Consider the following 17,519-nt stretch of genomic DNA (forward strand, 5'->3'; position numbering starts at 1 on the left):
ATATACAGGGTGATTCGAAACAACCTTCTGTCCTTACAATGTCATATATTTGACACTATTCTAAAACAATTTTTCTTTCGCCAAAATTTTTGGGTGAGTTGCGTCGTTCCTGCCTGCCTCGCGTACGCGGCCCGTAATTTGTTAACTATTTTGGCTTATAATTTAAAAACTAAGCCTCGGAAAAAATGTTGGCAAAGGAAAGATCATCTTAGAATCGAGTCAAGTATATGACATTGTAAGGACAGAAGGTTGTTTTGAATCACCCCGTATACCCGACATCGAGAATCAATTTCCGGTTAAACTGAGCATAGAAGACATTCTCGCTATACAGAATCTGTACGGATCTCATAATGATGGAAATTATCCGACGGTGAATCCCGAGACTATCGCGGCGCCCGCGACGACGAGTGTCGCGCCGACAGACCCTGCACGCGCGGATCTTTGCGGCGCGTGGATGCCGCGCTAATAATGAATCATCGATTGTATATAGCTAATCGTCGCAATATGTGGTCGGTCGACGTAATCAAAAGACGCTACGGTAGACTCATGACGCTCATGGATTACGCGACGTTTCTCCCGGCGAATTTCACGCGCCTATCCGCCGCGTATCAAAGACTTCGGGCGATCTCGCACTATTCGCGGACAATTCGATTTATCTCGCGGAATATCCCAGCCTTAAGCTAAAATCGGGTTGGCCGAGATATCTCCTTGATATCGGACTTCCTCGAAACGTTAAAATTAATGCCGCAATAAACACGCACACGGGACGAACCTATTCGATCTACGACGATAACAAAGTAACAGAAATCGACGAGTGTCGTATGATAGTCATTAGACACGCTCCGTTAAAAGATATATTTCCTGGAATACCATCCGCTATAACGTCGACCTTTCGATACATCGATGGCAATCTATATTTTTTGGCCAAACATCAGTTCTACGCCTTTAACGAATTCACGAATATCGTGACCTCGGCGGGTCCTTTCAATTTACACGCGCTCGGTATCGAGTGTCCTACGGACGGGTTGCTAAGACAATTGCGCAATCTCCTCAGTCGCCTCTATCGTCTCAGCGACGCGACCGAGAAAGAGAGGATCGACGAGGAGGACGACTAGAGCGACCCCGCCATCATTTTTAAAAAATAGAATATAAGAGAGAACGCGCGCGAAAGGAAAAGAAGCGATTTCTACGCGAGTATATAAAGACCATCCATCTGTTAAGCGCTTCATTGTTGACAGAGAACGTCGAAGCCTACGAACAAGAAAAAAACGAGCGATAATGTACGCGACAATGGGGAGGCTATCGCATCAGCACTTGTTCGACGATCGATCGAGACTAACCGAACGAGACCGCGAAGATAGCGCGGGATATGCTAAAAAAGCTAAACAAGATGATAGGTAAGACTATTAAACGTTTATTCGAACTAATAATTCATAATCTACTAGCATCGTTTCTCTCATAACTCGCATTTATTTTCAGACAAGAACGAACGTCAAGATGCGACGCAGACGTCTCGATTGTGCAACCGCTTAAAATCTTAGGAAGACGCTACCCATTGACCAAAACCGCATATAAGCATCTCGAGATCAGCGTTAACGTTAGTCAACCTTCTTTCGTGGAATTCGTCATTGGAGATTGCCATGGCAAAGAGATTTCGCTAACGCCGAATATGTGGAAAGAACTGCTCCATTTACGATCCACCATTATGTCATACTTTCGCTCCGACGAGCGCGACGAGACGCGCCCTCCGGCACCGATATACATCGATCAATTAACGCTGCGATTCGGCAAACTCAACAATCTTCAAATACTCCGTTTCGAAACGCCCAAAGTTCGTCTGGCTATATTGAAGAGTACCGTCATAAATATATTAAATCTGGAACTTTGCGTTAACCGCATCGTTGCATCTTTAAACGGTTTAACCGCACATGTGGATAACAAGCTAACACGTTTCCTCGATATCGCGGCAAGCGCTCACGATTCGACGCTTATTCCCACAATGATATGCGACAGCGAGAACTTCGACCGTAACGATCTAATAGATTGCGAACTGCAGGCTCTGCTCTTCGGAGACTCGTGATACGCTTATCGATGTATTTGTATTATTATATATCACATATTGTATTATTATATATCACATATTGTATTATTATATATCACATATTGTATTATTATATATCACATATTGTATTATTATATATCACATATTGTATTATTAATTAATACGAATATTGTAAAAGAAATCAATAAAAACACTTCTCCTTTCGCGTGAAAATAGCGATCTCTTTTTATTCCACAACCTTTTAATAATTCGCTATCTAGTTCGAGCGATAAGCGCGCTCGTATCGCCGCTAAACCGTTGCTCTCTCCGTTCGATCGCCCTCCGACGATCCTCCGTCTCCCTCGACGCCGGATACCCGGTGTCCGCTCGCGGATCGCGCGCTAGAAACGGCGCTCGTCCTTAAAGAATCTCGATAGCGAATCGCGCGCTAGAAGCGTCGCGAGGGGTCGCCGTCATCCCTTCCTAAAGAACGAGTCGCGCCAAGAGGTCTGTTCTTTACAGCTGAACTGGTTGCACCAGTTCAGAACCCATCCTTCTCCTTTCAATAGGGACAGCAAAAGATAAACTCTGAACCAGTGCAGCCAGTTCAGCTGCAAAAAACAGACCCAAGGTCGAGTCGCACCAGGGAAGAAACCGCAACCCCGATCGAGCCGAGCGTCATCTCCCGGGCGATCTCGTCGATTTTGTTGAATACCTAGTAAGATTGGTTTCAGCCCACTTTCCTATGAATACGAGAGAGAAGTACCATTGGAGAGAAAGAAACAGAGATATGTGTCAGAACAGGTTGTAGGCAACCGCGGGGGGAAGTTCGGGCTGGGGGCGGGAGGAACAGGGGGGTATGTAGGGCGAGGAGGTAAGCGTGGCCCCCGATCGAGCCGAGCGCCATCTCTCGAGCACTCTCGGCAACTCGTACCCGCTTTCCCCCCCCGGCCACGCTTCCCCTCTCGCCCTACATACCCCCCCCCCCTGTTCCCCCAGCCCGAACTTCCCCCCACGGTTGCCTACAACCTGTTCTGACACATATCTCTGTCTCTTTCTCTCTAATGGTACTTCTCTCTCACACTCATTGAAAAAGTGGGCTGAAACCGGCCTTACTTTCCTACTGTTATATCTTCCGGAAGTGAAGCCTCCCGTAGGGGGGAGGGGGGGCGAAACCTTAACCCACTCTGTGCACGCATATACTTTACAAAGCAAAGCGAAGTCCACCCTACAATTGTTGTAAGGATGGGAAAGTATACGCGTGGACGCAGTGGGCTCCACTATAAAAAAAACTAGACACATAGCTTTGGATTGAACCTCGCTTTGCGTGGAAAGTAAAAAAATCCAAAGTGCTTCGTCCCTGGAAATGTAAAAAAACACTTTTTTCACGTCTGATCTACGTAAATACAATGTAAACAACCTTTATTTTTCGTTATTTTATAATAGAAAAATCATTAAAATTGTGAAATGATAACTTTAAATATCTCAAAAACTATAAGAGACCACCGGTTAAGTTATAAGGAAAAGTTACTCAGGGTCATGTCCTTGACAACATATGTCAAGGTCAAAATCATCGGTGAGGTGTAACTTAATATGTATATTTGCCTTTACCTTTAAACAAAATTTGTCTTTATATTGTTTTTTTATTTACATTATAAATCAGATGACTATATTAGAGTGAAAAGGTGAATGACAGTACTAACGATATTTTCATCTTAGGCATATGGTACATTAAAATAAATGTAGAAATTAAACCAATTTAGAACTTTTTTTTAATGCAATTTTTTATTTTAAAATAAAAGAGATCGACTTAGAATATAATCTAGATACAAAAAATATTGTATTACAAATCAAGATGCTTTTTACTGAATTCTATTATATACAGTTGCAACAAATGCTCGATACTTGCTTCCTAACTTGCGCTCATCAACACAATCCGCGCTATTCACGTTAATACAAGCTAAAGAACACTATTATTTCATTTCCATACAGCACAGATAATACAAAACAATTTCATTTTTTTTAATAAAAGCATCGATCGTATATTTTTTATTAAAGTAAACAAAAGCATCCAAAATAGCAGAAAGTAAATGTATTTTTTCATTATATTCTGACCTGCAGAATTATGTGTATATACAATATATCATACTATATTATACATATATATATAGTATATACAGGGTGGGGCATTTATATTGAGACACCTAAATATCTAAAAAATAAAGCAAGATAGAAAGAAATGTTTTAGACAAAAGTTGTTCGGTTCTAAGAGGCTCATGAGATGGTGCCATTAGTTTAATCTTGGATAGAGGAGCTTCGGAGATTTCAATATCAATCTTGTTTTTTTAAATGGAAACATCCCAATTTTTTTACATAAGTCGATTCCTTGCAATATTCTGCATAAAAAGTTATAGGGATATGATGGCTAAAAGTTTAATAGTTTACGAGGTATTTTATACTTTACGCGACAAGCATTTATAATATGTTGTTTCATATTTTCTGATGTAGTACGACTCAATGAATGTATTGTATTTTTATTCATAAAAAAAATTAAATGTCAACGAAATAATAACAAGGCTAGAGGTATTTTAAAAATTATATTTTTAGAAAATCTAATTATATATGTGTGTGTGTGTGTGTGTGTGTGCGCGCGTGTGTGTACATACATACATACATATATATATATATATATATATATATATATATATATAATTAGATTTTCTAAAAATATAATAATTTTTAAAATACCCCAGCCTTGTTATTATTTCTTTGACATTTAATTTCTTTTATGAATAAAAATTAAAGACAATTTTATTTTTAATTTTTATTTTTAAATAAATAATATATATATATATATATATACATAGTTATAAAGTATATAAAAAACTATAAAAATTTTACTTAAAACAATTTTTTACATATCTTATTATTTCGACGATAATTACTTATGCACATAGTACGGATGAGCACGGATAGCGTATATACGGAGGCATTTATAATTAATTCTCAAAAATGATATTTCGTAACGTATTTTTATTATACATGGTTGAATTTAGAAAAAAATAAACTATTAATACAGTGAAAAAAAATTACAAAATTTTGAAAAAAATGGGTGGTGGTTTTCCCGAAAAAAAAATTAAAAAAATTTTTTCATGACTTTAAAGTACTCTTCAAGCCATTAAACTTTCGTTTAATAATTTTTTTTTTATCATTTATAGGTTCGACGATATTCGGCCCCAAAAGAAAACACCGTTTTTTTTCAAAGAGGTGTTTCCCTAAATATGAAAATAGGCATGTATCTCTTAGATTTTTGTGTTTAGCAACTTATTTCTTATTTCAAGGAGAATTAAATCGGTTCCGGACAGTTTTGTGACATGTCCCTTGCAAGTAAAATGCAGGATGTCCAATTAACATTAGAAAATTTCCATTCATTTTATATCTGCTTTATATTCATTTTATATCTGTGCTGTGTGGTTTCTGATTAATTCGCCATACATTGTGTATGATCCCGATTAAATGCTACGATTGTTCATCCTAATTACATTACGCGCATAAAATACAAAATAGATTGTAGATAATGTTTTTTCATTGAACATTGTATGAAACAATCTCAGATAAATAATAAAAAAGAGTTATACAGCGAGAGTTACTTTGTGACTTCGTGCATTGCATGCGCCAAGTATTCCACATTCTTCGACGTTACACCGGCCATAGAGATGCGGCCGTCCTTGGTGAGATAAATGCTGAAATCTTTTGTGAGTTTCTCCACCTGTTGCAAAATTAACAATAAAGTTGAAAAGGGAAGTCCGATTAATAATAATAACCTTCCTTTCTTATTTAGAAGAATATGAATCATTATTTATAAATATAGACATGTAAATATATATATACAGGATGCCCGATAATTTTTGACACACCCGAAGTGTGAAGGTAGATTGCGTCAAACTGAAAAGAAAAGTCCTGTACCATTTTGCAATTTTCGCAATAATTATTGAGAAATTAATTAAAAAAGATCGACCAATTCGCGCAAGTATTACTGTGTGATGAGAAAGAACGGCCTGAAATGATGCATTAAACTTTAGGAGCATATTCTAGAGAAGAAAATAAGACTTTTTTTCCTATGAACATGGAAATAAACCGTCCTCCGATTTGCCAAGCTCGGAGGGGGATTCATTCATATTCTAGAGATCAAAATAAGACTTTTTTTTCTTACGAATATAGGTCCGCAAATGAACACCATCCGAGTTTGGCAAATTAATGTTTTCATAATATACGTTTTTATTTTTTCATTTTAGTGACTTACTTTACTTCATAATTTACTGGGCTATACCAATGTTCTGTAATTTTTTTTCTGAAATACAGCCAATTTTTAATTTTTTCCCCAAACTTTAGGGGCCTCTAGCTCGGAGGAACATTCATTTGCGGACTTATGTTCATAGAAAAGAAAGTCTTATTTTGACCTCTAGAATATGCTCCTAAAGTTTAGTGCATCATTTCAAATACATCCTGTATATATATGCAGAATGTCCGGTAATTTTTGACACACCCGAAGTGTGAAAGTAGATTGGCTCAAATTGAGAAGGAAAGTCCTGTACCATTTTGCGATTTTCGTAATAATTATTGAGAAATTAATTAAAAAGTGTGCTCCTCCGCATACTATTAGGCGCGCGGTTCACCGACGTGCGCCCGGCTAAAGGTCGGCATTGATTGACCAAGATTTACTCTATAATAACTTCTTTATTAAGCGTTATAAAAAAAATTGTTTAGGAGTTTTCGATTCAGTTTGACGCAATCTACCTCCACCTTTCGTTTGGTCACTTATTTGTCGGACACTCTGTATATATATATATATATATATATACAGAGTGTAACAGAGCGCTCGTATCAGCAGTTTTTTGAGGAAACATGCATTTTCGTGGAAAAGGTTTCATGTAAAAGTTGTAGAGCTCTAAGTGGCGTATTATATAATAATATTAGTATGACTTTGAATAGCACCGTCAAAGTCATAAAAATCACTTTGAATTTTAAATGGAACCCCCCATTTTTCATTACATATTCTTGTAGTTTACTTTTCCAAAACACTATAATAAAGTATTTTTTCATTAAGTACTTTTTGAGTTATTTTATATTCTAATCTGACATATTTTGATATAAAAAATTAAATATCTCGTAAAATATTTAATTTTCGATAATCTTACCGTAATATTTTTATGTACAGAATAATGAGACAAATCAATTAGTATAAAAAAAAAATGTTTTTAAGAAAATTATTTACAATGTATTTTTTTGAACAATTATTTGTGTTTTTTTGCACTAATTGATTTGTCTCATTATTCTATACATAAAAGTATTACGGTAAGATTATCGAAAACTAAATATTTTATGAGATATTTTATTTTTTATATCAAAATATATCAGATATAAAATAACTCAAAAAGTACTTAATGAAAAAATACTTTATTCCAGTGTTTTGCAAAGCTTTCGAGATAAGCTACAAGAATATACAATGAAAAAGGGGGTTTCCATTTAAAAAATCAAAGTTGACCTTCAATGGACCTTTAAGGTCAAGTTCAAGATTAAGTTGAAGGTCACCATTCGATAGAGCATACCCTATTCACTTAAGAAATGTTCGCGACTTTTGATAAAAACCGTTTATTTTCATTTTAAAAAAGTGTACAAGTGGTCTGGGACATCCTATATATATGCCTATTAATTTTATACTATTTCAAATTTCAAATTTAAACACACTTAAAGTGTATAAAGGCTAACAAGGAGAGATCGCAGCTGACTCTTCACCGATTTTGATCTCCTTTTTTTTATGGTGCATCTTCATTGAATATAGTTTAGCCCTGTAAGAGCTTTTCGTCCAACGCGTCTTATAAATAGTATTTTTTTATACTTGAAATTTGGAGAAATTTTAATGTAGGTTGTAAGGCATAAAGAAAGACACGTTATCGAATAGTTGCCGTATGGCGCAGGGAGTAAGCGCGAGAACAGTAATAGCAAGAATCTAGATTCAAAAGGTACGCTGTCAACATTCTTTTTTTATTTTTTTTATTATTTTTTATGTACATGTAATATGCATTATTTACTACATAGAAATAAATATTTGACATATATTAGATACGCATATATCCTCTTATATATCTGCCTACATAAAATTACTGTGAAATAAATGAAATATTTAAAAAAAAAAAAAAAAAAAGTTATCTTTATTTTTAAAGATTTTTATACATTTTCTAAAATTTTTTTGAATAATGTAATAATAATAATAATAATAATAATAATAATAATAATAATAAATAACTATATTATTAAATTATACAAGTAACAAAAGCTCCACAAGATAAAAGACGAACAAAGAGACAGGCAATGAAAGCTAGGTGCAGATTATCGGGCGCAAAGAAATTAGTGTTAATTAGTATTAAAATTATAAATAGATATAAGAATAAAAATATAGTGAGCGTACGTTTCGGCCCGTTTTTGGGCTATCTTCAGCGTAAGTTAAAAGTATAATTAAATTATCGCAATCGGACAAACTATAACATAATAAGGTCGCAAAGATGTTTGTTGATCAAAATGTGATTATATTATTGCGAGTACATTTATAAGATATGCAGTATGTAGAAAATATTTATTTTTCATGTTTTTATGATTCATATCATTTGATCCAATGTACAAAATAAATGGAAAAATTCTCATTCGATAATCCTAAAGCAGCTAGAGAATTCGAATATATATATAGTTTTTATGAAACATATGTATATCCCAAATTTATTAGTGAGAGACAGCATTTTTACAATTTGTTTTCCTTCATCATTTGTTCTCCGTATGTATTTATTTTTTTTATTTACTGATGGTATACTTATTAATTTTGTTTATTCACTGATGTTATATTTATCATGTTTTTATTTTACTAGATGACCTTATTATGTTATAGTTTGTTCGATTGCGATAATTTAATTATACTTTTAACTTGTGCTGAAGATAGCCCAAAAACGGCCGAAACGTACGCTCACTGTATCTTTATTTTTATATCTATTTATAATTTTAATACTAATTAACACTAATTTCTTTGCGCCCGATAACCTGCACCTAGCTTTCATTGCCTGTCTCTTTGTTCGTCTTTTATTTTGTAAAGCTTTTATTACTTGTAATTTAATTTGTTTTGGGTTCTCGCTATTACTGTTCTCGTGCTTGCTTCCTGCGCCATACGGCACTGTTTGATAAGATGTCTTCCTTTATGTCTTACAACGTACCAAATTTCAAGTATAAAAAAATACTACTTACAAGGCGCATTGGACGAAAAGCTCTTATAGGGCTAAACTATATTCAATGAAGATTCACCACAAAAAAGGAAATCAAAATCGGTGAAGAGTCAGCTGCGACCTCTCCTTGTAAGTGTAAAAGATGTAATTTTCAACAATTTAATTTAAAAAATATGTTCAATTATAAATACAAATATGTATGTACATGGATCTATAGTACTATTTTAATCGAAAAAAGAATCTACCTCGTTTGGTTTCAAACCAGTATAACAAAACATTCCGATTTGATCGGTAATGTGGGACCAATCGCGAGTGCTGCCATTTTTCTTCAAATGGTCCCTAAGCTTCGTGCGAATTGAAATGATGCGATCGGCCATATTCTTAACGTCGTGTAACCATTCTTTTCGCAATTCCGAATTGCCGAGGATTTCATTAACTATACGAGCTCCGTAGATTGGCGGATTCGAGTACATTGGTCTAATTAGAATCTTCAATTGTGACAAAGTTCGCGCAGCCTCGTCCTTGTTGGATGTTATCAAACTAAACGCTCCAACGCGTTCACCTGAGAAAATAAAAAACAATTTCGCAAAAAGTAAATTTTTGCGAAATTTTTATTTTTTTCACTTATACAGGGTGTGCTACCAAAAGTAATCACACCTTTTTACCTTTGAATTAAAAGAAATAGACTATAATAAATATATATTCAAATAAATGGTCCAAACTGAACGCTATTGTGAACATAAAATAGTTGCTACAAAAGCTATCTGTGTTAACGAACGGAGAAAAATGCATATTTTTTAAAAATATAACAATGTAGATATTTCGATACAATAAAAGTTGTAGCACTGCATATACAGGGTGAGTCTGATAAAAAGTCTATCATGTTTTTCTCGAAAACAATCAGAGATAGGGGAAGACATCCACTATTAAATTTGTAGGACAAGTAGGGGCACATATTTTGGTGATCTTGAACTTGACTTTGAACTTGACCTTAAGCGTCAATTAAAGGTCAACTTTGTTTTCTTAAGTGGGAACCTCCATTATTTTATTCCATATTCTATAGCTTATCTCGAGAGCTTTTCAAAACATTATAATAAAGTATTTTTTCCTTAAGTACTTTCTGAGTTGTTTTATATCTTAATCTGACATATTTTGATATAAAAAATAAAATATCTCGTAAAATATTCAGTTTTCGATAATCTTACCGTAATACTTTTATATATAGAATAATGAGACAAATCAATTAGTATAAAAAAAAGCAAATAATTGTTTAAAAAATTACATTATATATAATTACATACTTTTTCTTAAAAACAATTATTTTTTTATACTAGTTGATTCGTCTCTCTCTTTATTCTGTACATAAAAGTATTACGGTAAGATTATCGAAAACTAAATATTTTATTTTTTATATCAAAATGTCAAATTAAGATATAAAATAATGCAAAAAGTATTTAATGAAAAAATACTTTATTATAGTGTTTTGAAAAGCTCTCGAGATAAGCTACAAGAATATATAATAAAAAATGGGAGTTTCCATTTAAGAAAACAAAATTGACTTTCAATTTATTCTCAAGGTCAAGTTCAAGTTCTTCAAAATATGCCCCTACTTATCCTTCAAATTTGATAATGGATGTCTTCCCCTATCTTTAATCGTTTTCGAGAAAAGCATGGTGGACTTTTTATCAGACTCACCCTGTTTATACAGGGTATCTGATAATAATCACCCTACCCATAATGTGCAGGTAGAATGGGTTAAACTGAACAGAAAAGTTCATGAGGAAAATGAAAAGTTATTGAGTAAAGCCTGCCAATCAGCGCCGACCTTAAGCCGTGCGCCTGGTAGTGTGCGTGAGCGTCCGTCGCTACGGCGGCGCACATTATCAGGCGGGCAGCTCACCGATGTGCGTCTGGCTATTATCAGTCGGCGCTGATTGACCAAACTTTACTCAATAATAACTCCTTTATTAAGCGTTATAGAAAAAAATGTTACAGGACTTTTCTGTTCAGTTTAACCCACTCTATCTGCACATTACGGGTGGAACAATTATTATCAGAAACCGTGTATATATATATATATGTATATATATATATATATATATATATATATATATATATATATACACGTACATATATAATTATTAAATTTGGCAATTTAATAATTAATTTTTTATATTAATGTTTTTGTATTTAATTTTATAGATTAATATTTTTTGTATATTTGATTTTATAAATTTCATGTACACACCATAGAGACCCATATTCTTTGCATAAGATTGAGCCAAAGCAATATTGTGGCCCTCTTTAATGAACAATCTGACTGCAAAGGCATCCCTTGTAAGATCCCCTAAGAAAAAATAGATTAGAATAGTAAATTAATAATTATAATAAAATGTTAAGATGTGTAATTTTGTTTTACATGTCTTATTTAAGAAAGTTTTGTTAAAAATCTTATTTTATTTAAGAGAGAGAGAGAGAGAGAGAGAGAACAGTTTTAATTAATATATATATATATATATATATATATATATATATATATATATATATATATATATACATTTTTTATATTAAATTAATAAAAAAAATATAAGTTCTAATGCATTAAAAAAGAATTATCGAATTATTTTTTGTATCGTTTTGATTTATACATTTATTTATGAAAAGATGTACCAAAAAAGAAATTGTAAGTAATTTTTAGTTTAAAAATACCTGAGGCAAAGCCTTGATATGCCATATCAAAAAATGGAAACAGATTTTTTTTCTTGATCAGAGTGGACAATTGTGCCCACTGATCTGGTTTAGGATCAACACCAGTGGGATTATGAGCACATGCATGCAAAAGGATAATCGATCTCTCAGGAATGTTCTGTTGATAGATACATTGTATTAATAAATAAAATAAATATTAATTTTTTGATAATTATTATAACGTCAACAATATAAAATGTAAAACACTAATTTGGCACATGCAACATTTCTTGTAAGATTCTTATTATCGATTATATTATATATATACATTTATACATATTTACATTTATACATATTTATTGAAAAATCATTAATATTTAAAATATCTCTGTATATTAATAAATAAATGTTAGTTATTATAATTTTAATTAATGTGTGAATTTTTTTGTAACTAATATTTATCTTCTAAACAATCTCTGTTAATGCAAGCATTAACATTTAGAACCATGTTCTGCTTGTTAGAAGCCTATATACTAACAGATATATCTTCCACTACTCCTTTAAAATCCAAACCACAAGTTTTTGGATCATAGTAACGATAAGAGTTGACTGTAAGTCCAGCAAGCCTAAATAGAGGATTATGATTTCCCCATGAAGGAGTTGGAAGATAAATTTCCTTATTATCAGGAAAATGGTGAAATAAAAATTGTGCTCCAACAAACAGAGAACCAGTACCAGAGATCCCTTGAATCGTTGCATTCTGACAAGAAAATTTTTGTTAAAAGAAAGCTTTATATTATTTTTATTATATTGTATTATATTTACCAATCCATTTGTAACAACTTCATTTCCTTTCCCAAGAGCCAAATTAATACTGTGTTCACAAAATTCAGCGTTGCCAGAGATTGTGGAATATTCTTTATCCATTTCTTTAATTCGAATTTTTTCTTCTGCCTATCATCAAGAATGGGAAACATACTTTATTATATCTTTTAGTAATTATATTTTATTTTTATCATTATATATTTATATCATAATATATAATTATATTTTTATAAACTTTATATACGTAGGTCGATCAAATATGAACGAGACTTTTCGAATAGGAGCAGGATACTTTAATGCTCATTGTTATGACAATATTGGGCTGTAGATATGTCTAGACCCGCTCTAGATTGCGTGTTTGTGTCTATAATCGTTTGTTTAATAATAAGCAAGATAAGTGAACAGAAGGTGCGAATGTCTCGGTTGCGCAACGCGTAATTATCAAATTTTTAATGCATGAACATGTTAAATCAGCTAAAATTTTGTGCATGTTATGTACATAGTTCGGTAAAAATACATTATCGAAGTCTCAAGTATGCAAATGGCATAAATTTTTTGTGAAGGTCGTGAAAAAGTTGCAAATTTGACTTATGCACATCGACCTAGGACGAGTAATAAAGTGCCCTTACATGGCAGCATGAAGCGTCGAGCGTCGAGCATTAAGCGTCTGCGCAGAATATTGTTGTTCAGAATTATATTTATTTCATTTATTTTATTATGTAATAGATGTGTGTGTATGTTATTATTATTATTAATCAAAAATATATTATAAAACGTTATTACTCTGGCAATGTAAATTAAAATAAAATTAAAATACAAATGCAGCAAGAGATTTTGGATGGTTGAAATATTCAAATAAATAAGACACAAAAAGGGATTTACAAATGACGAAATGACACAGTTTGAAAAACTATTGTTAAAAGTAGGAAATGATTTAAAGGAACAGTATATTATAAACATATAAGAAAAAAAAATAAAAATTATATCTTTTAATCCTTGATTAGATTCTAATATTTTGCTGGGGGATAGTAACGTTTTATATATATTTTGTTTAATAATATCTATTATGTAAATAAATATCAATTTTCAGTATCAATAATGTGTATCAGAACATAATCTTTTTTATCTCGACCGAATTCATCATGCTATTAGCCGCAAGAAGCTGGAATCTATGTCATTCAGATTCCTGCATAATGATTTCTGTACAGACGCAGACGCTCGATGCTCGATGCTGCCATGTAATGGCACCTTACGCCTGAGAACATTCAACAAATTCGCGACTTTATTAAAGACGACTGACGAATAACTGTTCGTAAAATTAGTAAAGGGATTGGCATAAAATATGGAAATGTGCAAACAATCATTAAGAATGAGTAACAGAAACATCACAATGATTCAATCAAGCCTTTGGAGAGTCAACTGTGCATAAGAGCAATATTTCGAAGATATAGATGAAAAAAATGTGTCAAATCAAATTTTGAAAGGGCTTGCTTCAGAGGACTATCAGAGCTATTTTGAGCAATGGCGGAAACGTTGATCTAAGTGTGTCGAGTTAAGTGATGACTACATTGAACATTTGTAATTTCTGTTAGCGACTTCTCTAATTTAACGCAGAATTTGTGTTGGCACGTTGGTCAAGCATTCCTTCCATTACACCAATTTTTAAACAAGTAACACAACTTTGCATGATTGCATCTTATTAACTATTGAACCAAATAATTTAAAATTTGCATCATGTATTGAGTATTGAGTTGTGAATAACTCTCTAAAATGACAGCATAAACGGATCAAATGTTCGGAAATGCGAAGCGAGTCTCAAAACTTAATTGTTCGACAGTGTATATTATATATAGAGTATCTCACAATCTCCATACAATATTTAATAGTGTATCCTACAGATAAAATAGTCAAAAATTCTAATACAAAAATTTTGAGACTACAATAGTGAATTATAAACGATCAAAGTTTGGCAGTGATATCACGTAGAGCTTGTGCGCTCAGATTCGTAACTACACATACACGCCTCTATCATCTGTTATTGATTTTACAAATTAGGTAATATTGATTTTTACTGCACAGCTGATTTTATTGTTTCTTATGTATATGAATACTATATATGGCGGTCAGCTAATATTAACAAACTATAAATGTTGTACTTAAAATATTCAATTATTTCTTAAATAACAATTTAAATTGATTAATTATTATATTTAAATACAAATATAAACTTAATATTTTCACATATTTAGGAAATGAAATTTATTTTTGTTTTAATCGCTCAGAGAAGTTTTGTGGAAATCAATTTATTTATTTTATCTGTCAGCAATAATATATAATACAGATCAGTATGTGTGTAAATGTTGTTACGAGTTTGAGGACGTGAATTCTACGCAATATTATTAGCAAATTTTGATCACTTAAAACTCAAAAACTATTATAGCCTCGATATTTTTGTATTAAGATTGTTTACTCCATTTTGCCTTTAGAATATGCTATTAAAATATTGTATGAAAGTTGTGAGACACCTATATATATGTATGCTTTTTCTTCAAAGAATTAGCATATTATTTATAACTAACCTTACGAACACTAGGAAGAACATATGGTTTGCCATTGTCATCCCTATAAGCGCCAACACCTAAGTTGATTTTTTTTTTATTTTGATCCCTCTTGAATGCTTCAGTGACTCCCAAAATGGCATCTGGTGGTCCCATTTCTACATGGGACCACCATGAGCTGTAATATATATAAAATTATTTCTTATAATCTATCCTCTCTCTCTCTCTCTCTCTCTCTCTCTCTCTCTCTCTCCCCCTCTCTCTCTCACTTTCTATCTATCTATCTATCTATCTATCTATTTATCTATCTATTTCTTAGTAGATAGTATTATCTTTAATTTTATATCAGAAAGATAAGATGTTTATAAGAACAAATTACTAAAAATTAAGCAGCAGAGATACAGCTATCAAATTATATAATCAATTTGAAGATTACAATACAATTATAAAATTATAAAATTATAAAAATTTAATCTTAAATTTAAATTTAAACTTTAAAAACATATAATTTGTTAAAGAAAAAAGAAATATATTCGTAGAAAGTATTCGCATTTTGATTAAATCTTTTTTTAGCTTTTATATATAAAATAATTCGCATATATATTTAATTATTCGCAAGAAAAGAAAAAAGTAAAAGAAATATAACAAATTTGGAAAAAATGCATATAACATAAGTTGACAAAACAAACATCTTAATAATTAAATCTCTTTCTCTTTCTCTGTTATATTGTCAATAATACAATTAATTTAAATCATGAATAATCAAGATTCTAAAGTAACAAATTTAAACGTATTTTTATAGAAAACAGCATTTCAAAAAGTAATAACTTTGCGAAGGTCGAAAGGTCATTCGTCTTGGATACTGTATATTAAAGGATTTCACCTAGAGAATCTCATCAGCAGAGAACCGTTCTTTAGAAACTTGCCGGTCGTCACGAGAAATCTCGTGGTGTATGCCATTTAGAATATTTTTCACAATTCTGTCACAATATTTTTGAATTTTGAACACGACTTAACCTTACTGTCGGATGTTAACAGGACTGAACTATATCAGAACGTCTGTGCAGATTGTAGAATAAGGATGGACGTGTCGAATGATTTGATAGATGTAACATAATTGGTTCGAAATGCAACAAAGCGTGTTTTCCAGCAAGGTACCAGCAGAGAGAAGCCTGAGAGAGGCAATGCCGGCGATTTTCGTGGGACGCTTTTTCTAGGCCGTAGAGCAGCGCCATGCATCCACTTTTAGGAATTGGAAACGCTTACCCATATCCACTTTTCGGTACTGTCGGTCATTTGGTTCATGTCCGTGCTAATATACATCTGGTACCAGAGAGAAGCCTGAGAGAGACAATGCTGGCGATTTTCGTGGGACGCATTTTCTAGGCTGTAGAACAGCGCCGTGCATCCACTTTTAAGAATTGGAAATACTTACTCACAACTACTTTTCGGTAATTATGTATGCATATTAAATTTTTATAAATATATTTATAATAATATCTTAAAACATCCTACAAATGTCCTGAATCGTCCTGGACATATTCAGGATGATCCTGAGGATGTTTTGTGCTGTCTGGGTACTGTTACAGTTACTTTTTTTCGGTAACCATCATTACTTTTTTCTGTTTGTAACGGTAACGTCGTTACATTTTTACAGTAACGGTAACGAATTAATCGTTACTTTTATCGTTATTTTTTGGTTCTCTATTATCTTATGTCTATTCAATAGATGTATTTTTTGAAAAATATTTTGTAGCCTTCTATCATAGGCTGCATTCTGATAGTCACTGCCAGTACTGAAAATCTATAGTAACGTAAATTATAGATTTTACAATACTGATAGTGAATATTGGAATACACTCTTAATAATATCAATATTTCTCTTATCAATATGTAAAAACAATGTTTGATAAAAATTTTCGACAAAATTGAAATTTGTAAATTACAATTTAAATTCCTATAAAGATAAGTGTATTAAAAAGTAAAAATATTAACATAAAAAATTAGAATCATTAAATAAATTTAATATAAAAAACGCTTGCTTTATAGAGACTAATTTAGAGTTTTTAATTGTAACATAGATTATTACATTTAATATTGATTATTAAATAATTTTATAATCTAATAGTTTATTTTAGT

The 17,519-nt window shown here is 32.2% G+C and overlaps 1 protein-coding gene across 3 annotated transcripts; it reads right to left on the bottom strand.

The window, feature by feature from the left end:
- Window positions 1–5,468: 5,468 nt before the first annotated feature.
- Got2 (glutamate oxaloacetate transaminase 2) lies at window positions 5,469–16,573 on the bottom strand. Of its 3 annotated transcripts, none has more exons than XM_070310566.1 (8): window positions 16,403–16,573; window positions 15,402–15,558; window positions 12,823–12,951; window positions 12,536–12,757; window positions 12,019–12,175; window positions 11,558–11,656; window positions 9,555–9,871; window positions 5,469–5,810 (listed from the first exon to the last, which is right to left on the bottom strand). In XM_070310566.1, the coding sequence occupies exons 2-8, from the start codon at window positions 15,534–15,536 to the stop codon at window positions 5,688–5,690; spliced, it is 1,182 nt and encodes a 393-aa protein (XP_070166667.1). In that variant the 5' UTR covers window positions 15,537–15,558; window positions 16,403–16,573; the 3' UTR covers window positions 5,469–5,687. The 3 variants fall into 3 exon arrangements, with proteins under 3 accessions (XP_070166667.1, XP_070166666.1, XP_070166665.1); XM_070310565.1 differs by having other exon boundaries at window positions 16,398–16,573; XM_070310564.1 differs by having other exon boundaries at window positions 16,264–16,573.
- Window positions 16,574–17,519: the final 946 nt, after the last annotated feature.

The sequence above is a fragment of the Polyergus mexicanus genome, unplaced genomic scaffold (assembly GCF_030449975.1).
Source record: "Polyergus mexicanus isolate NDT 795.1 unplaced genomic scaffold, iyPolMexi1.0 SCAF_18, whole genome shotgun sequence".
Taxonomy (NCBI): Eukaryota; Metazoa; Arthropoda; class Insecta; order Hymenoptera; family Formicidae; genus Polyergus; species Polyergus mexicanus.

Coding starts and splice junctions, on each gene's coding strand:
- Got2 (XM_070310564.1), bottom strand. CDS start 16,340: ATGGCATACACCACGAGATTTCTCGTGACGACCGGCAAGTTTCTAAAG. Junction 12,758..12,822: donor AAGTTGTTACAAATGGATTG/GTAAATATAATA, acceptor TTTTCTTGTCAG/AATGCAACGATTCAAGGGAT. Junction 11,657..12,018: donor ATATCAAGGCTTTGCCTCAG/GTATTTTTAAAC, acceptor ATTTTTTCTTAG/GGGATCTTACAAGGGATGCC.